Source organism: Chelonia mydas, chromosome 20, assembly GCF_015237465.2.
Source record: "Chelonia mydas isolate rCheMyd1 chromosome 20, rCheMyd1.pri.v2, whole genome shotgun sequence".
Classification (NCBI taxonomy): Eukaryota; Metazoa; Chordata; order Testudines; family Cheloniidae; genus Chelonia; species Chelonia mydas.
The window spans coordinates 12,759,842-12,787,373 of record NC_051260.2 but is presented as its reverse complement, the minus strand read 5'-3'; the positions used below and the strand labels follow the sequence as shown (position 1 = coordinate 12,787,373).

General features: G+C 45.2%; 1 protein-coding gene and 1 long non-coding RNA gene across 9 annotated transcripts in view; one reads left to right on the top strand and one right to left on the bottom strand.

Moving 5' to 3' along the window:
- EVI5L (ecotropic viral integration site 5 like) overlaps nt 1-27,532 on the bottom strand; it is a 96,964-nt gene that overhangs the window by 56,568 nt on the left and 12,864 nt on the right. For 7 of the 8 annotated variants that reach the window (XR_005223635.1, XM_043533259.1, XM_043533260.1 and 4 more), the window contains exons 2-7: nt 19,292-19,518; nt 10,767-10,956; nt 10,140-10,364; nt 5,370-5,444; nt 4,091-4,216; nt 3,601-3,744 (exon numbers count right to left, since the gene is read on the bottom strand). Coding sequence is in view for 7 of the 8 variants with exons in the window: in XM_043533259.1 (XP_043389194.1) it covers nt 3,601-3,744; nt 4,091-4,216; nt 5,370-5,444; nt 10,140-10,364; nt 10,767-10,956; nt 19,292-19,473 (942 nt within the window). In the remaining variant the exon portion in view is untranslated. Of the gene's footprint in view, nt 1-3,600; nt 3,745-4,090; nt 4,217-5,369; nt 5,445-10,139; nt 10,365-10,766; nt 10,957-12,651; nt 12,734-19,291; nt 19,519-27,532 lie in introns of those variants that run through there. The other variant, XM_037887757.2, reaches the window with a different exon arrangement.
- LOC122463429 lies at nt 16,506-20,213 on the top strand. The gene is made up of 3 exons (XR_006286785.1): nt 16,506-16,619; nt 18,238-18,239; nt 20,067-20,213. It is a non-coding gene; the product is annotated as an uncharacterized LOC122463429 (long non-coding RNA).

Sequence of the window (27,532 nt, the reverse complement as noted above, 5' to 3'; positions counted from 1 at the left end):
AAAAGAACAGGAGGACTTGTGGCACCTTAGACACTAACAAATTTATTTGAGCATAAGCTTTCGTGAGCTACAGCTCACTTCATCACTTGATGAAGAGTGATCAGGTAAGGTGAGCTATTACCAGCAGGAGAGCGGGGGGTGACAATCAATTTTGTAGTGATAATCAAGGTGGGCCATTTCCAGCAGTTGACAAGAACATCTGAGGAACAGTGGGGGGTGAGTGGAGGGAATAAACCAGGGGAAATAGTTTTACTTTGTGTAATGACCCATCCACTCCCAGTCTCTATTCAAGCCTAAGTTAATTGTGTCCAGTTTGCAAATTAATTCCAATTCGGCCGTCTCTCGTTGGTGTCTGTTTTTGAAGTTTTTTTGTTGAAGAATTGCCACTTTTAGGTCTGTAATCGAGTGACCAAAGAGATTGAAGTGTTCTCCAACTGGTTTTTTAATGTTATAATTCTTGACATCTGATTTGTGTCCATTTATTGTTTTACATAGAGACTGTCCAGTTTGACCAATGTACATGGCAGAGGGGCATTGCTGGCAGATGATGGCATATATCACGTTGGTAGATGTGCAGGTGAACGAGCCTCTGATAGTGTGGCTGATGTGATTAGGCCCTATGATGGTGTCCCCTGAATAGATATGTGGACACAGTTGGCAAAGGGCTTCGTTGCAAGGATAGGTTCCTGGGTTAGTGGTTCTGTTGTGTGGTGTGTGGTTGCTGGTGAGTATTTGCTTCAGGTTGGGGGGCTGTCTGTAAGCAAGGACTTCCCGTCTCCCAAGATCTGTGAGAGTGATGGGTCGTCCTTCAAAAGAAACTACAACATTTGCTCAAGAAACTACCTGAAAAAGCACAAGAACAAATCCGCACAGACACACCCCTGGAACCCCGACCTGGGGTATTCTATCTGCTACCCAAGATCCATAAGCCTGGAAATCCTGGACGCCCCATCATCTCAGGCATTGGCACCCTGACAGCAGGATTGTCTGGCTATGTAGACTCCCTCCTCAGGCCCTACGCTACCAGCACTCCCAGCTATCTTCGAGACACCACTGATTTCCCGAGGAAACTACAATCCATCGGTGATCTTCCTGAAAACACCATCCTGGCCACTATGGATGTAGAAGCCCTCTGCACCAACATTCCACACAAAGATGGACTACAAGCCATCAGGAACACTATCCCCGATAATGTCACGGCAAACTTGGTGGCTGAACTTTGTGACTTTGTCCTCACTCATAACTATTTCACATTTGGGGACAATGTATACCTTCAAATCAGCAGCATTGCTATGCGTACCTGCATGGCCCCACAGTATGCCAACATTTTTATGGCTGACTTAGAACAACGCTTCCTCAGCTCTCATCCCCTAATGCCCCTACTCTACTTGCGCTACATTGATGACATCTTCATCATCTGGACCCATGGAAAAGAAGCCCTTGAGGAATTCCACCATGATTTCAACAATTTCCATCCCATCATCAACTTCAGCCTGGACCAGTCCACACAAGAGATCCACTTCCTGGACACTATGGTGCTAATAAGCGATGGTCACATAAACACCACCCTATACCGGAAACCTACTGATCATTATCCTTACCTACATGCCTCCAGCTTTCATCCAGACCACACCACACGATCCATTGTCTACAGCCAAGCTCTGCGATACAACCGCATTTGCTCCAACCCCTCAGACAGAGGCAAACGCCTACAAGATCTCTATCAAGCATTCTTACAACTACAATACCCACCTGCTGAAGTGAAGAAACAGACTGACAGAGCCAGAAGAGTACCCAGAAGTCACCTACTACAGGATAGGCCCAACAAAGAAAATAAACAGAACACCACTAGCCGTCACCTTCAGCCCCCAACTAAAACCTCTCCAACGCATCATTAAGGATCTACAACCTATCCTGAAGGACGACCCATCACCCTCACAGATCTTGGGAGATGGCAAGTCCTTGCTTACAGACAGCCCCCCAACCTGAAGCAAATACTCACCAGCAACCACACACCACACAACAGAACCACTAACCCAGGAACCTATCCTTGCAACGAAGCCCTTTGCCAACTGTGTCCACATATCTATTCAGGGGACACCATCATAGGGCCTAATCACATCAGCCACACTATCAGAGGCTCGTTCACCTGCACATCTACCAACGTGATATATGCCATCATCTGCCAGCAATGCCCCTCTGCCATGTACATTGGTCAAACTGGACAGTCTCTATGTAAAACAATAAATGGACACAAATCAGATGTCAAGAATTATAACATTAAAAAACCAGTTGGAGAACACTTCAATCTCTTTGGTCACTCGATTACAGACCTAAAAGTGGCAATTCTTCAACAAAAAAACTTCAAAAACAGACGCCAACGAGAGACGGCCGAATTGGAATTAATTTGCAAACTGGACACAATTAACTTAGGCTTGAATAGAGACTGGGAGTGGATGGGTCATTACACAAAGTAAAACTATTTCCCCTGGTTTATTCCCTCCACTCACCCCCCACTGTTCCTCAGACGTTCTTGTCAACTGCTGGAAATGGCCCACCTTGATTATCACTACAAAAGGTTCCCCCCCGCCCGCTGGTAATAGCTCACCTTAAGTGATCACTCATTACAGTGTGTATGGTGACACCCATTGTTTCATGTTCTCTGTGTATATAAATCTCCCCACGGTATTTTCCACTGAACGCATCCGATGAAGTGAGCTGTAGCTCACGAAAGCTTATGCTCAAATAAATCTGATAGTCTCTAAGGTGCCACAAGTACTCCTTTTCTTTTTGACTAGGACTTGTCTCCCCAGAACTCCATGTGTTGCAGTTTAGCCAGCGCTAACATGGAAATGACTCCAATTTACAGACAACAGCTAATGGCCCAAAGATACTTCTGCTAACATGGCCAGACTCAGTGGGGAGGGGTGAAGTGCAGTACAGACGAGTCTCAACTTATGCTGGGGTTACGTTCCAGTCAGCGCGTAAAGTGAAAATTGCGTATAGTCAAAATTACATTGAGTGTAATGACAGGTGGAATCGCCCGCACTACAGGTATAGTATTTAAATTGTTATTTTTCTCTTTTTTGTTGTTTTTTTTTGTTTTTGCCGACCGCGCAAAGCTGAATTCGAGCATGTTAAATGCGCGTAAGATGAGACTCACCTGTATAGGGCTCCTGCCACTAAGCTGTTCCCCTTGCTAGTCCATCAGGGCTAATCATTGTTGATTTTCAGAGTAATCTCATCTAGTCACCCAGGAATGAAAGATTCAATGGGAGTTTGGGGTGCTCAGTGTCATTGGAAAAAAGGAAAACCAGGACACAGGTTTTTAAAACACTTGAAGCACTGTGTAGCCAGGAAACTCCTTTCTTATTTTACAAGGCAGCCCAAGCAAGATCTAACGAGGTCCTTCTATTCAAGCAGAAAATTCAGCTGTGTTTTTTAAAAATGATTTATCTTGTTCTCAATTAATCCATCCCAGACGCTGGCATCATTGCCTTTGAACACTGCACTGAGAAGAGCAGTTGCCCCCACTCAGTATCAGAAATCCCTCTGAGCCCATGATCATGCCCCCAGTCGTCCTGATATGAAGCACTTTACCTCATACATGAAGATGTCAAACACTCGGGTGGCCACAGGCAGAGGGAAGGTTGTGAGGAAGAGTGTGAGAAACCAGGATGAGGAGTACATGGAGGTGAGGAAACTCTGGGAGCGGAAGTGGATGTTCAGCTCAGGCAGCTGCTCCTGAATATGAGAAAGACACAGCAGCAGTAGTAAAATGCCTGCTAATTACAGCCAACTGGGTTCTGCCTTACCCTATGGGATATGGGATGCTCTTGGCCAGAGGAGGCTCTGAACAATCAGAGCTAAGGACTTTATTGCCGGAACCAATTCCATTAGCCGCTCTCGTCTTCTCTAACATTCCCAGGGGAATCTGGAAAGGAGCCAGACTTCTCCAGCTTGGATTCACAGACCATTATGTGCACAAAGAAACCACTGGCCAGTTCCTCATAGTTAGCCTGCTACTACTCTGGATCACATGGCCTCATTGTCTAAGCTACTATCACCCTGGTCTCCTCACTGTATTTACCTGCAGCATGTACTCAAACTGGTAGATGCACAGGCCTAGCTCGGCCATGCTGGGTTTGAATAGCTCTCGTAATCGATATTCCTGCATCAGTCGCACAAACACACAGAAAGCCTCTTCTTCGGGCATCTACAGGTTCAAAACGAGACAAATCCCACATTAGTCTCTCAACAGAACCCAGCACAGAACCGACCCAGAACGATGCTCTAACGTAGATCATACAAACACTTGTTATGAGAGGTGGAGCAGCTTTACATAGAACAATGCTTTACATTTGGGTTTGATTCCTGATGCTTCTGGGCAGTGATCACATGGAAGCAGAAGGAAAACAGAATGGCCAGCGACTGCTCAGATAAAACACATTCCCAGTGGAGAATGTAATCCCACTCGCAAACTGAATAGTACCTTGCCATGCTGGGCCCTCTTCTCCCCAGTAGGTCTGTATTGATTTTACATGTCATTTGTACAGAGCATACCATAAATTTATGCTGGACTTTACAAACAGATTAGTCTGATCTAGAGAGGTTCTAAAAAGGTAAAGGGGAGGCCCAATGACTTTTCTCCCCCCACTTCCTTTCATTCCTGGTTTTAGGGATCACTGGTGTGAGATAAGGGTCAAAACAGGCGATGAGGAAACAAAGGAATATTCAAAAAATTTTCCAAGTGGTTTGCTGATTATGAGAGGAAACATCTAAATTCCTGGCCAAATGCAAGTGTGTCGATTCACCTGTGAAGTGTTTGAGAGGCATTTCCAGCACCGGTTCATGACAAAACAAGTACTGTACTTAGCTTTTCATCTTTAAAAGTCCCTCCTTAAAACCCTCCACAGCATGTGTTTCACAGGGCGAGGTAGTGGATTTGGGCTTTTAAAAGGCTTTGCTTTGTTACACAAATGCTGGAAGGATGCCATATTTTATGCTCAATGTCAATGGAAAATTCCTGTTCCCTAAAAAAGGCACTCCGGCACCCAAGCGAGGACATGTTCCAGAAATGGCAGAGAACTAGAAACAAGTCAGCACAGCTCAAGCTGGCTGCATTCACAGTCCAGAAGGTCACTAACTCTGGTCCCAGGATTTGCATTTGTACTGACAGTGCAGTAAGCGTCAGGGGTCCTTTGAGTGAGCCATTAAACCAAGTCCCTTCTGCCAAGTCTCGGGGGGAAGTTAAAGATCCTGTGGCATTTCCACAGCAATTAACTGAACTGGGAAGAGCTTTGGGCTAGCAACTTTGGTGGGATCGATGCTGCATATTCTCCTGTTATATGATCTCCACTCATACCAACCTGCATTAGCAGCAATCCCACGATGAATGCGCTGCCCTGACAATATCCAACCTCACGGTCCACTAGGGAATAGGCCTGGAAGAGAGAGTGCTTGAGTGTGATGCAGACAGGGATACCGTCTCTAGAGTCCTGCAGGGGAGCTACAGAGCTCTGACGGAACATACTGAGACACAAGTGATAATTACTTAGAAGAGAACAAAAGGGCAAGGAGTAAGGCAACAAAACCAAGGGTCATTGGGATTGGAGATCAGAGGAAGGAACTTGGGAAAGGATACTTCTTTTTAGGACCAGGAAGTATTTCTATGCAACCCACCCTGCCCCCCCACCCACATGCAGAGAAACGTATCTTAGATGATATTATGCCTACAATGTGCTCTCCTGTGCCCCGGGATTGCAGCCAGCAAATGTAGTGCTTTAAATACCACAAAGCTACATTAACTGTCTATAGCAGGGTCTGATAAGAAACAGAACTTATATCAACATCCAGTTACTGTCAGAAAAGCAACTAGGTAGAAAGCATCCGACGTAGTGGGTATTTACCTACGAAGGCTTATGCTCCAATATGTCTGTTAGTCTATAATGTGCCACAGAACTCTTTGCCACTTTTAGGTAGAAAGAGTGCACTTGCCAAACACACATGGGACACGTAACAGAGTTTAATATGCCCTCACTGCAGCCATATTTATTCCAATGAGATTCCAGCCAAAGAACCACAGCACAAATAGGTCTCGCTCATCTCTCTCTGCAAGTGCATAAAAATTGATTTCTTGGAATGTAATGAAGTTATCACTACAAATTTAAATTAAATCCACAGAAAACTTCAATGGGAGGGTGGGGACAATCTGTGCCTTTCCCACAACATTTATTCAGAGATGAGAAAAACTAAATAGAAAAGAACATACAAACTGAAGGCCATAATTAGAGATTAGATCCCATTAACGTTTAAAGGATTCCGTTCTCTCCTTAAGCCAGGCCCCTAACAGCCACTGATGAGAATGAAGAGTTATGTCCCAATAAGGGAAGAAACCTGCCTGCATAGCAAAGAAGCTCAAAGTCCAACTCTCAACCTGAAAGCTGAAGAGAATCGCTGTGAAATGCACATGGAGACAAAGCTTTATATTACTAGCATATCTAAGATGCCCCCTGGTGATGGTCAGTATGTTTGTGACTAAGGTGTCATTTGTGATACCAAAAAGAAAAGGAGTACTTGTGGCACCTTAGAGACTAACCAATTTATTTGAGCATAAGCTTTCGTGAGCTACAGCTCACTTCATCGGGTGCACCCGATGAAGTGAGCTGTAGCTCACGAAAGCTTATGCTCAAATAAATTGGTTAGTCTCTAAGGTGCCATAAGTACTCCTTTTCTTTTTGCGAATACAGACTAACACAGCTGCTACTCTGAAATTTGTGATACCACTAATGCAAGGCAGCCACTGGGAGGTAGGGCTGAAAGAAATGGCTACTAAAAAACAGAAAGAAGAGGGTACATTATAAATGTGAGATGCTGTATTTATTGTCCCTCAAGGGCTCCCAGATCACATCTGCTCAATTCCCAGCACTAAGTTTATTAAGTGTTCTGTAACCACCAGTGCTTGCAAACTCTCACTGGGAGGTCATATTCAAGTGGGTTCTCCCTGCCTCCACCCTCGGCCCCAGTAACAGAGATTTTACAGTTGGAATTTACCAAACAATACTGTTGACGCATAATCCAGCTTGTTCTCCAATAGCTGGATTGGCTACTTCAGGACTCTGATGTTTCCACAGAAGTCTCAGATTGGTGTCGAGGCCACATTAAATGAGTTTGTGGGCTCAACTGGTTTGTCAGACTACCGTGCACCCAGAAACCATCATTGCAATTGGCCTTCTGATTGGGAGCCTCGGAGCCAACCACTGAATGAGCTATGGAGAATGGAGAACCCTGAAGTCCTTCGAGAGTCTTTCTAGAACAAGGCAGCATATTGGCAGGGGAAGTTTGTATGGTGGCTGCCCATGGGGCGTACCTGTTCTTGGTGAGACAATATCTAGCTCTTACACAGCACTTTTCATCATAGATCTCAAAGTGCTTTAGAAGACTTCAAACTCCAACACCTTTACATTCCAGAGGAATGGATGTGCTTTCATCCATTGTTTAATAATTGAGACACTTTGCTGATGTATCACCAAAAGCATAATTTCACCAGAGAAAACTGAAGAGCTTTAAACCACTGTATACAGCTCTCCACTGTATTTATGCAACAAGAGATAAGAACTGACACCCAGGCTGTGGCAAAGGTCCTGAGATTGCAATGAGAAACATACTAAAGGGAAATTGCCTCTCGTTTCTCAGGTGCTTTATTAGCCCCCCTCTTTCTAAGCCCATTTTCCTTATTTGACAGGAAAAAAAACACACTCCGTGTTTTAAGGGGAAAGCATGCTCCAGTGATTTGCAGCCGATAGGGTGTTTTCATTTAATACGCCTTTACAGCTAGAAGAACAACTTGGTATACATGGTCCCTTCTTACACCATCTCCCTAAGTCAGATGAAACTGACAAGTTACTCAGGTTCCTGTTAGCCCTGCAAGACCCATAAAGTTACAGCAGAACGATCTGGGTACTAGTCTTCCTCATCCTGTCAGACATCATCATTGGGGATGATATGAGGGGCGGGAGGAAGAGAGTTCCGTGGCTGAAGTTGTCACCAGCTTCTCACTGATGGGTCAGGACATAATGAAAATGATGGGGAAGACAGATGGAGGAGGATACTGTTAGGATATAGATATTCAGGCCCGTCTGTAAAGGCCTATACTCTAAGAATTTAGGTGTATTCTTATCACTTGGCTAGTTATAGAGGTATAAAAGAAAGAATCAAAATCACTGTCTGCCAGTGTAAGGTCCTTCTCTTACTGTGACAGTCTAAGGCCCTGTTCTTAGGCTAAGGCCTTTGGCTAAGCAGCAGAAGCAGCCATAAGCTGGGAAGCGACCGGTCACCTCCTCACATTCCAAACTAGTCACATTGAAATAAGGTGCTATTGGGCTGTTAGGAACACAATCCTGTCCTGATAATGCCTATCGCCTCCAGAGAAAGGGAAGGGCCTAGAAGATGTAAAAGGAAACTTAGTTTGATAGCATCCTGTCTGGCAAGAACTCACTTATCAATAGCTGGGATGTGAAATCCTCATTTCTGTTTTCAGAGTAGCAGCCGTGTTAGTCTGTATTCGCAAAAAGAAAAGGAGTACTTGTGGCACCTTAGAGACTAACAGATTTGTTTCTGTGTTTGTTCTATCACTGTAGTCCCCATTTCCTCATTGTTTGTCTGTATAATCTCTGTCTGGTTCTGTGATTGTTTCTGTCTGCTGTATAATTAATTTTGCTGGGTGTAAACTAATTAAGGTGGTGGGATATAATTGGTGAAATAATCATGTTACAATATGTTAGGATTGGTTAGTTAATTTCAGTAAAATGATTGGTTAAGGTATAGCTAAGCAGAACTCAAGTTTCACTATATAGTCTGCAGTCAATCAGGAAGTGGGTGGGTGGGGGAAATGGGAACAGGAAATGGAGGTGGGGAAATTGGAATCATGTTTGGCTAAGGGCAGGAATGGGAACAGGGACACAGGTGTAAGGCTCTGTGGTGTCAGAGCTGGGAAGGGGGACACTAAGGAAGGAAACTGGAATCATGCTTGCTGGAAGTTCACCCCAATAAACATCGAATTGTTTGCACCTTTGGACTCTGGGTATTGTTGCTCTCTGTTATCTGCGAGAAGGACCAGGGAAGTAAGTGGGTGAAGGAAAAAGCCCCCTAACAGATACTCTCTGGAGAACATTCTGTAGCCCAGTCCCCTTGAAGTATTTAGTAATATCACGCCCCAACATCTTTGGTACACAGTCAGTACAGGCTTCAGGCAAGAGAACCTCTCCAACCCCTTATTCTGTACATACCCACAGGTTTAATCTTCCCAGATCCTTCAGATAGCATCCCCGGCCTGGCATAGGCGCCGACTCCGTGGGTGCTCCGGGGCTGGAGCACCCACTGGCAGCTCCCCGCCCCAGCTCACCTCTGCCTCCTCCCCTGAGTGTGCCGCAGCTCCGCTTCTCCCCCTGGCCCCCAGCTCTTGTGCTGCAAAACAGCTGTTTTGGGCGGTAAGCGCTGGGAGGGAGAGGGGAAATGCAGCACGCTCGGGGAAGAGGCAGGGCTGGGGCACGGATTTGGGGAGGGGTCCAAGGGAGCAGGAAGGCGGCGGAGTCAGGGGGGTGCAAGCACCCACCGGCGCCGAGGAAAGTTGGCGCCTGGGCTGCCTGGTATTATTCCTCTGAGCATTCCCTTAGCAAGCAGCCCTTTCTCTGATGCGGGCTCTCCCTCCTCCTGACTAGGAAGTACCTGTACTTTTTAGGGCCCAGACTCCTGACTCCCAGCATGCTTTGCTAAAGACTACTAATAGCCAGGGCTCCCTCCCCTGTTCTAACAGTGAGTGAAATCAGCTGGATCACACCCTAACTTGAGGTAGGCACAAACTCTCTTCAGACTACTTCCTGGTAAGACATGCTTCTTACAGGGCTTGGGGTTTTCACGCCCCCTCTCGCCCCATATGAGAGTTTACTCTGTCACAGACCTGTCATTCAAGACCGTGAAATGGAACTTATGTAGCTTCCACTGAGTCACTTTTCTGACTGTACGCTCACTTTGAGAGAGTGCAGTGCTTGCATCATGTGCTGCCATGGCTCACATACACAATCTGCTCATATGCTAGATACTGCCCTCCAACGTGACCATTACAGGTGGCTCCTTCTTACCTTCATGACATTGAAAAGGACCTCTTGGCCTAGGCTGTCCTGTCCCTTGAAGAACTCATGCTCAGGATATGTGCGGGCTATGTCCCTCCGGATCAGTTTCTCGCAGGGGGAAGACATCTTCAGCAGCTCTGAATACTGGTTCTTGACAGGCATATCTGTGGCACTGCACAGAAGCTGCCATACAATGGCTCGGAAGTGGTGTGGGATTCCTTTCCGTATAAGCTCCTGGTGAAAAGCAAGGTATGGCAGATCATGAGCCAGCATGGGAGAACGTTCCAAAATCCTGGTATTTTATGTGGCCCCTCTTTGTGCCACAAGGGGTGAGTGGGGTTCAATCCTCTGCATGAGCTTGTGCTGATGCACTTGCTGGCAAGGGTTTGGGATGCTGCAGAGGGCCCTGAAGAGGGCCCATCCTTTCTCATTTGTGATTGAGATGGATAGACATGGGGGTGAGTAGAGAAAGAATGTTTGTGGCAAGTCCTAGGACAGGGTTAGAGCCACAGAGGAAATCACACCACCTTTGATCCTGAAAAGAATCTCAGGTTTTGTTGGGAATGAGCATGGGGAGTGGAGGATGTCTGTGCTATCAGCCTCTCAATTTCTCACTAACCTGCCCTCTTTCCTCACCTTCAGCAGTTTCTCTTTCTTCTTCCGCCATTCATCCCATTCATTGACAATCCTCCCCCATAGGATCCAGGTGTCCTCCTCGAGGTGGCTCAGGTTTGAGGAGGCTGAGGAGCTGGAGACTAAGGAGGAGCCGCTGTTCCTGCGGGAGCCATTCATGGAGCGCATGGACTTGGAATCTGCTTCCAGCAGCCTGCAAGAGATGCCATCACCGTGGTAAGACCAGAGCTACTGCCACCCCTTCCCAGATTCCATGTAGCAAAGCCACAAGGGCAACAACCAAGCAACCATACAAGCCACTTAGCAAGACCACCAAAGCAAGTCTGTCCCCCCGGTGCTCTACATCACATGCATGGAGCTAACATTCCTCATCCAAAGAGAAAGCGCTCCTGCAGGAAGAAGGGATATTAAAGTCACCAACCTCTGCAGCAAAAGCAGAAACAGGAGGGAGAGTTTAATGTATTACTACATTACTTTTAAAAATAAGAGTTCAAGTTTGTGTGTTTCAGGAAGTGATTCGGACTCAAAGATTCCATCATGGAACACGGATTTTTTTGTCGAGGTATCTTTTAAGAACAAAAGTTAACTAGACTTGCAATAGGGCTTTTTGAGAGGGAATTTACACCAGGTGTTATTCCTGGGGGAATTCTGCGCCAAAAAATTAAAGATTCTGCAAAATTTATTGGCAAAATAACACTATATAATCATGCCAGTTTCAATTATTTTGGTACTTTATTTCAAATACCTGTAACAATACAGACAAAATTTCCCCCAGGAATAGAGAGTTAAAGAAACCCCTAAAACAACACAGTTCCTATTTGTCTACCCCCCCGCCTCCCAGAGTCCAGCCAGATGGGCCAGGCACCTCTTCTCCCCCCAGAGCCCAGCCATGTCCCACCCGAGCCCAGACACTCACACCCCCCGCAGAGCCCTGCTGCAACCCCCCCGCCCCCGCCTAGATATTCACACTCTCTCCCCTCCAGAGCCCAGTTGCAAGCCTCCCACCCTGACAGACACACTGCCTACCCCCTGATAGGCCAGCTGTGGGAGCCCCGGCCCAGGCATTCACACCTTCTACCCCTAGAGCACAGGGATCCAGAGGGATAAACAGTCTGATGCTGGGTCCTGGGCTTGCAGTTTCCTGCGCACCGCTGCCTCCTTCCTTCAGGGCTTGCTGGGAACTGCAGCTGACGGGAACCCTCCAGTTCCCTCCCCCTGCCCCGTCTTTTATTTGTGAGCTGGGCTCTGCTGGGTCCAGCAGCCCCTAGTGGCAGCTAGCAGCACTGCAGCCCATTACTGGGGGGGGGGGGGGGGGGGGGGAGAAAGAAAATTCTGTGTGCACAACATTAATTTCTGCAAAATTCTACATCGTGCAGTGGTGCGGAATTCCCCCAGGAGTAAGGAGTGCAACCAGAGGCCAGGGTAAACCCTCTGTACTGCTGTGGGAGGATCTTAGGATCTGTCAATTTCCAATTTAAGCTCTTTAACCCTTCTTGTCTTCTGTTTCAAAGGAAGATACCAACCTTTAAATACAGTCAGAATTAATGGGCAAGATGAACTCCATCTTGTCACCTTTTGCAAGTCACTTTAATAATCTGTTTTGATACCCCTCTTAATCTGGCTATGGGGAGTGTGTGGTGGGGGGGTGCTATTCAGCACATTACTACCTTTAAAAATAGATTAAATGTAAACCTTAATGTTATGTTGTTAGAACACAACACTTTAAAGTTTACATTTCATGAGGGAAAGAATAACTGACATCAGCCTATGTACAACACAGCCAAGTTCACTTATTCCTGGGCCCTTGATCTCACAACCCTAATGCTAGGGGCCTTTGCATTTAATTGTCTAGGAAAAACAGAAGTCTGGAGTTAATCAGTGCACATACTTTCCAAGCTCCTCTGTGGGTTTAGGTATTCTTGCTCCACTGCTGAACTCTCATGCCCCGGCCTGAAGGAATTCTGATCAAACTTAAAAAAAAAAAAAACTTTAAAAAATTGCCTTTGGGCAGAGACCAAACTAGAAGGTATCAGATTAAAGGGTGAATGATTCAGAAAGTGATGACCCTGGACTACAGGTTGTTATAACTAAAGATGTCTGGAGACCTTATATAGGAGATATTAGCAAGAATCAAATTAGAATAAGAATCACAGCCCCTTTCACTCTGTGTGTCTATGGCACTTAGCACAATTGGGCCCCAACCCTGGCTGGGGCTTACTGTAGCATTACATTGTTATTCCCTTATGATGCCACCACGTGGACATTTAAAATAATTGCAGGCTACGTGATGTAAATCAGCATAGCTCTACTGAAGTCAACAGAAATAGGGCATTTAAATCAGCTGAAATTCTGCCCCTACATTTCAGGATACCAAAGTGCTTTACAAAGAAACTGTATGCAGTGTTGTTGTAGTTGTATAAGTCCCAGGAGATTAGAGAGACAAGGTAGGTGAGATAATAAGACCAACTTGTGTTGGTGAGAGAGACAAGCTTTGGCACGTACACAGAGCTCTTATTCAGGTCTGGGAAATTTAAGCAAATCCATAACTTTGCTAGACACTAAAAATCATGGATTGAACGGTCACTGGATTTATGGTTTATTACAACTCCTGTCCCCCATCACTGGAGAGGTGTTAACAGGCTACTTCACCTTGAATGGTCCCTTGAAAGGTGTTAACTGCTTATGCTAAACGATCTGTTCCACCTTGTATTTAGCTGTGACACCCTGAATACATTTCCCAGACCTAAAGAAGAACTCTGTGTAAGCTCGAAAGCTTCTCTCTCACCAACACAAGTTGGTCTTACCACCTCACCCACCTTGTCTTTCTTACAAAGGAAACTAAAAGGCAAAGCAAGAGGAGAGCTCTTCACCTTTCAGTGAAATGCTACCATCTCTGGGATGGGACACAGCACGTATTTAACAGCACACAGCAACAGTGTGCTACAGTTTAGAACAGGAAATGAAGATGAGCTACAAATTAAACTGCACAGGGAGTTTTAAGCATGCAAGATATAGTAACCCAATACCCAATTTGTAACCTGACCAAGACAACAGAGGTATCACCCCCACTCTTGCTAGAAGTACCATTATCTTCAGCCACCACAAACAGGCAGCACCTCTGCTTTCCATTTCATCTGAAGACAAAGTCATTGTTCAAAGCTGCTGGACCCTTACCAGGATTCTGCATTTTTCCTCCAGTCACTCAGACAATAGAGCTTAGAGCTGATTGTGTTTCCTTTTAAACATTCAGCAACTAAGAAATCGGATGTGCTCAGGGACACCCAGGTGCACCCCCTCGGAGCAATCAGAGAGGGAAGGAAATCTACAACTGAGCTACAGAGTCAGATGCTTATTGGGGCAGAAATGGGCAAAGAAAGTGGCTTTTGTTATCTGCAGCACAAGCTAGGGCCGTGCAGAGTGACTTCCTGATTTGAGACTAATAGTTACTCTTAATATAGTATTAAACTCAGCAATGAAGCTGAACAGAAAAGGAGTCTCCCTTTCCAGAAATTCTCAGTGTCACTTTAAGAAAAGTCACCTTCTTGATTAAAAGAACGTGGCACATTATAGAGCTGAGTGGGACACAGAGAGAAGCAGAATGGAGGCAGTTTCAGTGCACAGGGGATACAGTATTGTTTCAGGGGACATTCTAAAAGATGGGAAAGGGTACTGAATCTGGTGCCTTTCTGAATATCAGTTCATCCTACCAACAGCTGCATCTTTCTGCTTTCAAGTTCAGCTGGCAAGCTTGGCTGCCATTTTTTGATTCAGTGTCATCAAATTAGAGACTGATTGATTGGCTGCTGAGGAACAGGGAGAGGAAAGTATGAGGAAACAGGATGATCAGTACCTGACAAGGTCAGTGTCCCCCATCCTCTTCCTCACACTGTGTAATTCCTCCCCCTCCCCACCACAAACTGCATCCCCGAGACGTCAACCTGTTGATAGGAACCTCCTCTAGCAGCATCCTTGCCATAGCACAATCAGAGATCTCGGAGAAGCATTTGCTTTTGTGGCCTAGATTCTTTAAAGACAGATGGACAGAGAATCATAGATTGAATGGTTTGCTAGAGTCCCCTCCTGCTACAGGGGGAAGGTTAGCTTCCCACTCATGATGGGAGGCAGGAAAATGGCATTTATAGAGTCATGGCTGGAACTATGCAAAGCCAACAGACACAGATTCCAAGGCCAAAAGGGACCACTGTGATCATCTAGTCTGACCTCCTGTAGACACCGGTCATAGAACTTCCTCAAATCAACTCTGGTGCCCTCAGAATGGTTTTTCCAGAACAGACATCACTAAAGAAACCATTCATTTTACACTCAGGAAAAAAAAATCTTACCTGGAGAATGAGAAGAGGCCTGGGGATCGAACTCAGGTTCGCAATATGGCCATTGCGTTGTGTTGATACTGAGTGCACATATTGGGATTCACATTTGCTCTCGTGGGGTGTGGTGCTGGGCCCTTGGTCAGAATCTCCTGTTAGCAGGATATGCTTCTTGCCAAGGCAGAGTAGAAGATAATTACTTGATTAACTCATCTCCACTATAAGTTTAACAGTGGAGATCAAAGTTTAAAAATAATTTGTTTTAAACTTTGAAAATTGCACTTAAGCACAGGAGACGGGATTTTTTTTTTTTTTTTTTTTTAAAGCAAGAATTATCTGGACCATCTTTTACCAGGGTAAGATGCAGCACATGATGCTATTTCAAATGGTCCTTTTTAGATACTTTAATGAAATAACTTTATTAAAGTCCTCTTCAACAGATCCTCTCTCTCGGTTTTTCCTCACACGGTGGATCACAACCCTCCAATGGGTCACGAGAAGATTGTCGCCAGTTCAGAGAGGAGGCCCCAGGGGGTTGTGGAGGAGAATGAGCCCACCTTGTGCTCACCCCACAGCAGCTCCTGTCCCATGGGGGTGAGCCTGGCTCCCTGCTCCGGGAGTTGTGAGCTAGTGCATGGGGTTGCAGTGCCACTCAGGTTTGGCCTGGCTGCGGGGTGAGTGTGGGCGGCCTTCCACTCTGACCCAACCCTGCCTTTGGGGCCTCCCCTCTGCATCTGACTGGGATTAGGGTTGCAATGCCAGGATGGAGAGTGTTGCTGAAGGTGGTCAGTGTCCACTCAGTGGGGCAAGGAGGAGGAGAAGCTGGCAGAGGAGTAGAAGAATGCTGGCCTATGATTTTGCCCCCCCACCCCCGAATTTGGATCCTGTGTGGGTCACAGAAAAAAAGACAAGATGCAGTTAGTGGGTCATCTTAGTAAGAAGTTAGGATCAGGAGTTCCCAAACTCCTTCCGCCTCCAATTAGGGATGTAAAATAGTAAACAGTTAACCGGTAAGCACTAGTCTTAGCGATTAACTGCCCTAGCCATTAACCCCAGCTGTGCTGGCCAGAGCAACCTCAGCCCAGGGCCAGCCAGAGCAGCCCCAGCCGTTAACCGGTTAAACGATATAATTAGGGGTGTCAATTAATCGCAGTTAACTCACATGATTAACTCAAAAAAAATAATCATGATTAATCGTACTTATAACAATACCAACTAAAAATTTATTAAATATTTTTGGATTTTTTCCACATTTTCAAAATTGATTTCAATTACAACACAGAGCGCACTTTATATTATTTTTTATTACAAATATATGAACTGTAAAACTGCAAAACAAAATAAACGGTATTTTTCAATTCACCTCATACAAGTACTGAAGTGCAATCTCTGTCATGAAAGTGTAACTTACAAATGCAGATTTTTTTGGTTACATAACTGCACTCAAAAACAAAACAGTGTAAAACTTTAGAGCCTATGAAGTCCACTCAGTCCTACTTCTTATTCTGCCAATCACTAAGACAAACAAGTTTGTTTACATTGACGGGAGATACTGCTGCCTGCTTCTTATTTACAGTGTCACCTGAAAGTGAGAACAGGTTTTCTCATTGCACTGTTGTAGCCGACATTGCAAAGTATTTACATGCCAGATATGCTAAACATTCGCATGCCCCTTCCATTCTTCAGCCACCATTCCAGAGGACATGCTTCAATGCTGATGCTTGTTAAAAATATAAAATAAAAGTGCGTCATTTAAATTTGTGACTGGACTCCTTGGGGGGAGAATTGTAGGTCTCCTGCTCTGTTTTAACCGCATTCTGCATATATTTAATCTTATAGCATTCTCGGATGATGACCCAGCATATGTTCGTTTTAAGAACACTTTCACAGCAGATTTGACAAAACGCAAAGAAGGTACCGATGTGAGATTTCTAAAAATAGCTATAGCACTCGACCCAAGGTTTAAGAATCTGAAGTGCCGTCCAAAATCAGAGGGACGAGGTGAGGAGCATGCTTTCAGAAGTCTTAAAAGAGCAACACTCCAATGCAGAAACTACAGAATGCGAACCACCAAAAAAGAAAATCAACCTTCTGCTGGTAGTGTCTGACTCAGATTATAAAAATGAACATGCGTCAGTCCACACTGCTTTGGATCATTATCAAGCAGAACCCATCATAAGCATGGAAGCATGTCCTCTGGAATGGTGGTTGAAGCATAAAGGGACATATGAATCTTTAGCGCATCTGGCACTTAAATATCTTGCAACGCCAGCTACAACAGTGCCATGCGAATGCCTGTTCTCACTTTCAGGTGACACTGTAAACAAGAAGCAGGCAGCATTATCTCCTGCAAATTGTAACCAACCTTGTTAGTCTGAATGACTGGCTGACCAAGAAGTAGGACTGAGTGGACTAGTATGATCTAAAGTTTTACAATGTTTTATTTATGAATGCAGGGTTGTTGTTTTTTTTAAAAAAAACATAATTTTACATTTTTAAGTTCAACTTTCATGATAAAGAGATTGCACTACAATACCTGTATGAGGTGAACTGAAAAATACAATTTTTTGTTGTTTTTCACTGCAAATATTTGTAATAAAAAATATACAGTGAGCACTGTACTTTGTATTCTGTGTTGTAATTGAAATTAATATATTTGAAAATAATGTAAATCCAAAATATGTAATCCAAATATATTTAAAATAAACAGTATTCTATTGTTGTTTAATCGCATGATTAATCACAATTAATTTTTGTAATTGCTTGACAGCCCTAGATACAATTTTAATTGTTTACACAGTTAACTTTTTTAAACAATATTTCCATCCCTATCTCCAACAGGCTAGAGATCACAAGGTCTCAGCAACATTCTTGTACTTTGTTAAAATGCAGCTATTTGCTTTGTTTCCCAGAGAATCATCAACAACTGTTTGTATGGACAGATGACAAAAGAAGTTCCAGCTGCCATGAGCTAAATTACCATGAATATAAACACTAAAATTGCCCCATTCTAAAAAAGAACAAGCTGTGGAAACACCCACGTCTCACAGGGAAGTTGGTGCCTTCCCTTACCCCTTTATTTTGCAAACTTGAGCTGCACAAGGCTCTTTAACTTCCAGTGTCCAGACCTCTCGTGTTTGGGTCAGATGTTAAAGAGAACACGTTCACTTGTATTCTAAAAATAACACAAAACCAACAAGGGAATCATTTTTCCCCATCAGAAACTGCAGATGAGGCAGATACTAAATTCATCAGGAGATAGGCTGCCATTGCCTTTATCCTTCCAGAGATCTTTTGTCCCAAGACAAATGCTACAGGCCAGTTTTTCTCCTTGGATGCTCAGAGGTAACATCTGCCAATGTTAAGGGGACTCAGGCGCATGTCTCCAAGGGCAGAATTTGGCCCAGACTAATTAAGCCTCACAACCCCTCTTTGGGGAAGGTAAGTATTATCCTCCATTTTAAAGATGGAGGAAACAAGGCACAGAATGGTGAAATGACTTGCCTCAGGCTACAGATTAAGAGGCAGAGTGGGAAAAGATGTCCAGCCCCCAGTTTTGCAGACCAGATAATTGGTCTGTTACTGTGGACACTATGCACTGTGCTAGGTGGATGTTTTCTGTAAACAGCTACCCAACTGGAACTACACCTACTGTGGAGCAAGTGACAGGTACCTCAAGATAGACGAAACATCAGAAAGAATGAGATCAGCTGGACAGAGTAACTCAAGTGATTGGCTGAAATATATGGCGCCTTTCAACTCTAGATCACTGAAGCAAAAGTGACCTAGTTTAGTTAAAAACCCTTGGTCACTACCATTCATCTTCTGGCTGCAGGGGGATCTCTGAAGTGAGCTGTTGGTGGGGAGAAGGAAGCTTGCATACACTTGCCACTAGCACAAGACTGTCAGTCACAGTTGAGGTCTTGCTGATAGTCAGGAGTGAGGCAAAGGACTGTATGGGCCTTACAGGCCAAGCTGTCCTTTCACCTGAAGAGGCAATCCCTCCAGGTCAGGGCTGACACACATTGCTGGAGCACTTAAGCAGTACTGTTCTTTGGTGGTTTCACACTACGGTTCAGACACAGGTGATGACACATTGCACACTACAACATATAGAGACTCCTTGGATTATAAATTACCTCCCATCGGCCTTGGCCTCCTCAGCAACAAGGATACACTAGAACTTTAAGCTTCCCTCACCTGTTCTGTTCCTCCAGCTTTGCCAACAGCTCCAGCTCATCTGGGCTTAGGTTCTCTGAATCTGAGGTGGGGGAGCATGCTGGCGCAGAGTTGACAGAAGAAAGAGCCTCATGGGAGGAAGAGTCTGGGCTGACTGCCGGACTTGCCATCTCAGGAAGGCTGAGGGTATCAGGGATGTTCATTCGCAAAATCCACAGGAACACCCTTCAGGAAAGTCAAAGTTTCATCTGGAAGTGAACAAGCAGCATCAATACACATGGAGAGCACCAGAATCTATAGCTCCTTTGTTTTAGACCTTTTCTTACCCACACTGTGTCAGTTTCAGCAGCCACTGGCTCCCCTATGGAAAACTGAATTATGCTAAATAGGGCTGTTGATTAATCACAGTTAACTCACGCAATTAATATAAAAAAAAATTGTGATTAATCGCAGTTTTAAAATCGCACTGTTAAACAATAGAATACCAACTGAAATTTATTAAATATTTTGGATGTTTTTCTACATTTTCATATATATTGTATTCTGTATTTAAGTGAAATCAAGTATATTATTTTTTATTACAAATATTTGCTCTGTAAAAATGAAAAGAAATAGTAATTTTCAATTCACCTCATACAAGTACTGCAGTGCAATCTCCTTTTGTGAAAGTGAAAATTACGAATTGTTTTGTTTTTGAACGCAGTTATGTAACAAAAAAAAAACTATGTAAAACTTCAGCACCTACAAGTCCACTCAGTCCTACTTCTTGTTCAGCCAATTGCTAAGACAAAACAAGTTGTTTCCATTTACAGGATATAATGCCTCCCTCTTCTTATTTACAATGTCACCAGAAAGTAAGTACAGGCATTTGCATGGCACTTTTGTAGTCGGCATTGCAAGGTATTTACGTGCCAGATATGCTAAACATTTGCATGCCCCTTCATGCTTCAGACACCATTCCAGAAGACATGCTTCCATGCTGATGATTCATTAAAAAAAATGCGTTAATTAAATTTGAGACTCAACTCCTTGGGAGAGAATTTTATGTCCCCTGCTCTGTTTTACTTGCATTCTGCCATATATTTCATGTTATAGCAGTCTGTGATTATGACCCAGCACATGTTGTTCATTTTAAGAACAAAAAGAAAAGGAGTACTTGTGGCACCTTAGAGACTAACCAATTTATTTGAGCATAAGCTTTCGTGAGCTACAGCTCACTTCATCGGATGCAACTATATCGGATGCTGTAGCTCAGATAAATTGGTTAGTCTCTAAGGTGCCACAAGTACTCCTTTTCTTTTTGCGAATACAGACTAACACGGCTGTTACTCTGAAACCTGTCATTTTAAGACCACTTTCACTACAGATTTCACAAAATGCATAGAAGGTACTGTGGAAGTATAACATTGTATAAGGGGACATGCTGGATACATTGTATATGAGAGGGCATGCCAAAACATGTTACAAAGTATCTGAGGGAGCCGTAGGGACAGTTAGCTTTTGAATGGAGAAGCAATTAAGATAGAGCCAGAATGTCTAAGAAGCAGGCATCAGAATGGAAGGTGTGAAGGGCAATTAGTTAAGTTAACTGGAAGCTGTTAAAGGAGATTGTTAAGGGTGGCAGGTAATTGAAGATACGTGACTGGTCTCAGGGATCTCGAAGGGTGGTGACTAAAATCTTTTCTTCTTTTGTCTGTAACTTCTCTGTAACTTGTTCTCCAGCAAGCTGTATAAATTAAGAGACACAAGCCCCACTCGGGGGGCTCACTTCTAAATGTATTAACAGAGCAGCTTTGCTAATAAAACAGAGTGGTCTGATAAATTGTGAGTCTGAGTCAAACTTTGACAATTTGGAGGTTCCACCGAGATGGCAAGCGGCTTCACTGAGGCTGTGTGATCCCTGACTGCCTTGCAGGACGATCATGGCAGCCGGCGCCTGGACGCTTAGTCCAAGCGATCCTCCACAAGACAGAAAGGTACACAGCAGCAGCACAGTCTACGCCATTGAACTTGTTGGTTCCCACTCTGTTCGGGTAGGGGTCTTTGGATCCAGCTTCTGGAATCAGACGTCTCAGGTAATTATTATTTTTGTGCTTTAACCGGTTTGAGGACTGTCTTGTCTTTGTGTCTATCCGTCTTCCCCGTGGTGTGTGTGTGAATCTGGGAGCCATCTCTGTCCGGAGACTGGCTGACCAAGGGGTCCCCATCCCCACGGTCTGAATAAGTGGAATCTGCACAGCTGCAGCAGCACCACGCCTTGGGTATAACCCCTGGTGTGAAAGCAAGGGCAGTTGAGGCAGTAGCCTGTGGGCTCCTTTCTGTGTGTTGCACCGGGTACCGCTTTGCTGAGCCCGAATTTCCTTCTTGTGTGAATGCTGTGTGAAGTCCTCCTGGATGGGTAATCAGAAGTCTAAGGTAGAACAGTTCCCTAAGGGAACTCCAGCTTATTTTATGTATTTTAGGAGGGGTCCGGACTCTTGTAGGTTTCTTGAAAAATGGTCCAAATTAGCTCCAGAGAACCCCAAATTACAGTGGCCACTGTTAGGTTCTTGGGACAAGGATCGAGTGGACGCTTTAAAAAGCAAACTCGTCCTCCCAAAAACCAAATTGGAGAGAGGAGAAGTAGACTGCTTCATGCAGTGGTGTGAAGAGGCAAATCGTAGATGGACTGAGTCAAAACTCACCTCTCTCTTAAAAATTCTATCAAAAAAACTAACAATTCAATTGGACGCAGTCTCTCCCACCACTAGTCCGAGCGCTCCCCTTTGCCCAGTCCTGTGCAATGATCCGGATCAAACCCGACCCCCCACCATACTCCTGCGCAAATAAGAAATCAGAAAAGGAAAAATCTTCAGTGACTACAGATAATGAAAGTGAAGAAGATACCCTCATTGGCCTCGCAGCTCTGCAAAATATTATGAAGAAGAAATCCAAAGCAGACTGCAAAGATACTCTTGACATGTCTTCTTGGAAAAGAGAACCTGATGGGAGGTTAATGAGAGACTCTGATCAAACTGTTGTGGCACCCTTACGAGTCCTTAAGATGGGAGAAAGTGAGTCCAATATGGGATTATAAGCCCTGGACTCGTACAGAACTTTTATCTATAGTTAAAAGTTTTCCCAAACCACAGGAAAACTCTGTCAAATTTGCTGAGGAGTTTCTGTTAATCTGTGAAACCTATGAACCCTCTGAGACAGATCTCCTCCAACTGTGTAAATTGTTAGCTCCTGCCAGTTATTATGAAAAATGGTTGGCTGCCGCAGACTGGCCAGCTGAGGCACGCCACTCAACCATAAAAAGTACTGGCCCGGATTCGGCATACAGAGACCGGTGTATGGCTCTTTGGAAGCGCCTGCATCAAGCCATTCCCAAAGTGTGGTCTCCTAAAACAAACTGGACAGCAATACGTTGCTGTAAGCAAGGGCAAGGAAAAAGCCCAGGCGACTATAGGTCCCGGCTAACTGATATTTTCCTACAACATTCAGGAATACACGAGCCCGATGTAAATGGGCAGGGGGCCTTGGCACATGCATTTGTTGATGGTCTTCTCCCTGCCACAGGCAGCATGTTAAAACGAATAAGTGTGGGATGGGAGACTGAAACCATGGACAAATTGCTGGCAGTAGCAGAGCATTGCCACCGCACTTTAAAAGGAAAGGAGGAACAGTCCTCCCAAAAGTTAATGGCTCTGCAGATACAGCATTATTCAGGACTAAGCAGACCACACCGGGGACAGGGACGGGGTTGCGGAAGGGGGCGGGGGGCTGGATTAACTGGGGTTTGTAACTACCGTAAACAGCCTGGACACTGGAAAAAAAAAAGAGTGTCCAAGACGACCTAATAATTGTATGGGAAATCAAGTGAACCCCCCGCTGGTTCCTCCAGCTGATCCCCAACCCTATTTTTCACCCCAACAATGACGGGATGCTGGGAAACCTCACAAAGTTTTAGCTCCCTTATTACCTCTGTCCCCTACTGGAGAATGTGTCCTGACTGTAAATGATCTCTCTCTCCCTTTCCTTGTTGATACTGGAGCTTCTCTTTCTACAATCCGCACCGACTGGCCTGAGGTTCCCCGATCTGGAAAATCTGTGTCTGCTGTTGGCATTACAGGGATCCCTACCTCTTTTCCCCTCTCAAAACCTTTGTCTGTTCAGGTCGGTCCCCTCTCTGAGGAGCATGCATTCCTCCTCTCTGATTCCACCCCTGCAAACCTTCTGGGACGGGACTTGCTATGCAAACTTGGCTGTTCTATTTACTGCTCCCTAGATGGTGTCTATCTGCAAATCCCTCAGTCTTCCTTATGTGATTCTGTAGCCTCCCTGCAACCTTGGACTCTGTAGCCCAGGGTTTACCCCCTTGCCTACGCGCTGTAGCTGCTGCAGCGCACCTGGTCGAGATGTCTGAGTCCCTTGTCCTCCGCTCTCCTCTCACTCTCATGGTTCCCCATTCTGTGGAAACTCTCCTTCTGCAACGCAACATTGCTCACCTCTCCTCTGCTCGCCTCACTAGGTATGAACTTTTGCTGCTTTCAGCCTCACATATCACTATTAAGCGCTGCTCCTGGTTAAACCCTGCTACCCTCCTTCCTTTACCTAGTGATGGTGAACCCCCATGACTGCCTTGCAACTGTCTCCGCTATCACTGTCCTGTGCCCCGACCTTTCAGATGTACCTCTCCCTAACTCTGACCTGGTATTATTCACTGATGGGTCCTGTTATAGAAATGACCAAGGCCACCTTCTTGCAGGGTACGCTGTGGTCTCTCTCTCTGAGACCACAGAAGCTGTGCCCTTACCCTCTGTGACCTCTGCCCAGGTGGCTGAACTGATTGCTCTAACCCATGCCTGCTTTCTAGCCGAGGGGCTCTCTGCCACTATTTTTACTGATTCTCGGTATGCCTTTGGGGTTGTGCATGACTTTGGCACCCTCTGGCAGGCTTGAGGTTTTCTTACCTCTACTGGTACCCCTATCAAGAATGGCCCCTACATTGCCGCCCTCCTGTATGCAGTTTTACTACCGTCTGCCTTGGCAATTGTTAAGTGTACTGGCCACTCAGCGGCAGACACCCAGGTGGCAAAAGGTAATGCACTTGCTGATGCTGCTGCAAAACATGCCGCCACTATCAAACCTTCACCAGAAGCGTTTCTTGGTCCCCTCTCTGTCTCTGTAACGCCACCATCCCTGTCTCATCTCGCTCAGCTCCAGGATTCTGCCCCAGAAACAGAGAAAGACTCCTGGAGTGCTTTGGGTTGCTCTTTGCATTCTGATTCCCTTTGGCGATCGCCCACCGGTACCTTTGTAGCCTCCCTCTCACTCTACCCGTCTCTAGCCGCCCTGCTACATGGTGTTTCGCATGTCGGCAAGGAGGGGATGGTCTCTGCTATGAGTAAGGCGGGGTGGTGGGCTCCCCATTTCAGCTCCTTTGCAACCCGCCACTGTGCCGCTTGTGTTACTTGTCAAAGCCACAATGTAGGCAAATCTGTAAAAGTAACACAAGGGTTCCGGGGTTTGCCTCAAGCACCTTTCCTACACTGGCAACTTGATTTTGTACAAATGTCAAAGTGTCAGAAATATGAATTCATTTTAGTTATGTCTGTTTTCGGGTTGTATTGAAGCCTTTCCCTGTCGCAAAGCTGATTCATTGTCCGTTGCAAAATGTCTGTTAAACCACATTATCCCTACCAAGGGAATTCCTGCCACTTTGTCTTGTGACCGGGGAACACATTTTACTGGAAAAATTGTTCAACATCTAAACCAGGTATTTCATGTCACCCACCTGTTGCACGGCCCTTACCATCCACAGAGTGCAGGGGCAGTTGAAAGGCGAAATGGTGTGCTTAAAAATAAGCTGGCAAAAATCTGTAGTTCCACAGGGTTAAACTGGCCAGCTGCTTTACCACTGGCCCTTATGGAAATTCGGTCATCCCCATCCCAGAAACAAAAATTGAGTCCATTTGAAATCATCATGGGACGCCCTATGCGAACAATGGCTACTATTAGCCCAGCCCCAGACCTAAACCTAACTCACAGCACGCTCCTCCAGTACTGCAAAGGGTTAATGCAAGCTGTGAGCTCCTTCCATTCGCAGGTGCGAGCAGCTTGGCCACACTCTTGAGCCTGGTGATTGGGTCTACCTGCGGCACCACCTTCGGAAGCACGCCTTGGAACCCCGGTGGAGGGTCCATACCAGGTACCGCTCACCACCCAGACAGCAGTGAAATTATCCGGCATCGCTGCATGGATCCACGCCTCACAGTGTAAACCAGCGCCACCTCAAGGGGACCAAGCACCTCTGCAAGACCACGCAGAACCAGCTTCAACCCCAGAAGACAAAGAGGAACAGCCTGCAATACCTTACAATCTGTGCTCTCGTAAGGGTTGCCAGAAGCAGAGGGTAAGCAGACAGCAGGACCCAACAAACAAGAAGCAGTAGTGAGCCTAGCGCCTGCTGCCTGGTGGACGTAAAACCGTGACTGCGGTTCCCTCGAAAGGGGTTGTCGGAACCAGAAAGGGTCCTGCTTCCAACATGTGTCCTTTGAGAAGCTTAATCCTCAGCTACTGTGTCCTGAGGGTCTGGGGAATCCAGAGTGACAGTGACAATTCTTTCATCCAACAACAGGTGCAGATAGCCCAGATCCTGAATATTTCTAATTGCTGGGTCTGCAGCCACATCCCAGCTCACTCACAAGCTAGTATCCCCACCATGGCAATCCCTTTGAATTCCTCAGAGCTTGCTGGAGAACCCTATCCACTTAAAAGGACATGGAAGGAAAATGACACTTGGGGGCTGGGAAAGGAAAGGGCCACTGGTGCTGGGTGTGTAATGGGACAGGGCTGAATCTAGGGAGGAGCAGCTCTTGCTCCCCCTACAGCCTCCCTGAGAAAAACAGCACCATCTACAAATGTCATGTGAATGTTACCTCTTCTCCCAGTGAAAATCATCCTGTGCCCTTTGGGGGATACTATTCCTCCTTCGATGAAAAAGAACGATTGATGTATGGAATCCAGTAAGTCATTGGACATGGGCGTAGCCTTGACCAAAAGGGGGGATTGTGGAAGTATAACATTGTATAAGGGGACATGCTGGATACATTGTATATGAGAGGGCATGCCAAAACATGTTACAAAGTATCTGAGGGAGCACACGTAGGGACAGTTAGCTTTTGAATGGAGAAGCAATTAAGATAGAGCCAGAATGTCTAAGAAGCAAGCATCAGAATGGAAGGTGTGAAGGGCAATTAGTTAAGTTAACTGGAAGCTGTTAAAGGAGATTGTTAAGGGTGGCAGGTAATTGAAGATACGTGACTAGTCTCAGGGATCTCGAAGGGTGGTGACTAAAATCTTTTCTTCTTTTGTCTGTAACTTCTCTGTAACTTGTTCTCCAGCAAGCTGTATAAATTAAGAGACACAAGCCCCACTCGGGGGGCTCACTTCTAAATGTATTAGCAGAGCAGCTTTGCTAATAAAACAGAGTGGTCTGATAAATTGTGAGTCTGAGTCAAACTTTGACAGTACCAATGTGAGACTTCTAAAGATAGCTATAGCACTCAACCCAAGGTTTAAGCATCTGAAGTGTCTTCCAAGATCTGAGAGGGACGAGGTGTGGAACATGCTTTCAGAAGTCTTAAAAGAGCAACACTCCAATGCAGAAACTACAGAATCTGAACCACCAAAAAAGAAAATCAACCTTCTGCTGGTGGTGTCTGACTCAGATTATGAAAATGAACATGCGTCGGTCTGTACTGCTTTGGACTGTTATCGAGCAGAACCCGTCATCAGCATGGAAGCATGTCCTCTGGAATGGTGGTTGAAGCATGAAGGGATATATGAATCTTTAGTGCATCTGGCACATAAATATCTAGCGACACCGGCTACAACAGTGCAATGAGAAAACCTGTTCTCACACAGGTGACACTGCAAACAAGAAGCAGGCAGCATTATCTCCTGCAAATGTAAACAAACTTGTTTGTCTGAGCGAATGGCTGAACAAGAAGGGCTGAGTGGACTTTCAGGCTCTAAAATTTTACATTGTTTTATTTTTGAATACAGGTTTTTTGTGCATAATTCTACATTTGTAAATTCAACTTTAATGACAAAGAGATGCACTACAGTACTTGTATTATTAGGTGAACTGAAAAATACTAGTTCTTTGGTTTTTATGGTGCAAATACTTGTTTAAATATACTTGATTAAATATACTTAATACTTGATTAAAAATAAAGTGAGCACTGTACAAGTTGTATTCTGGGTTGTAACTGA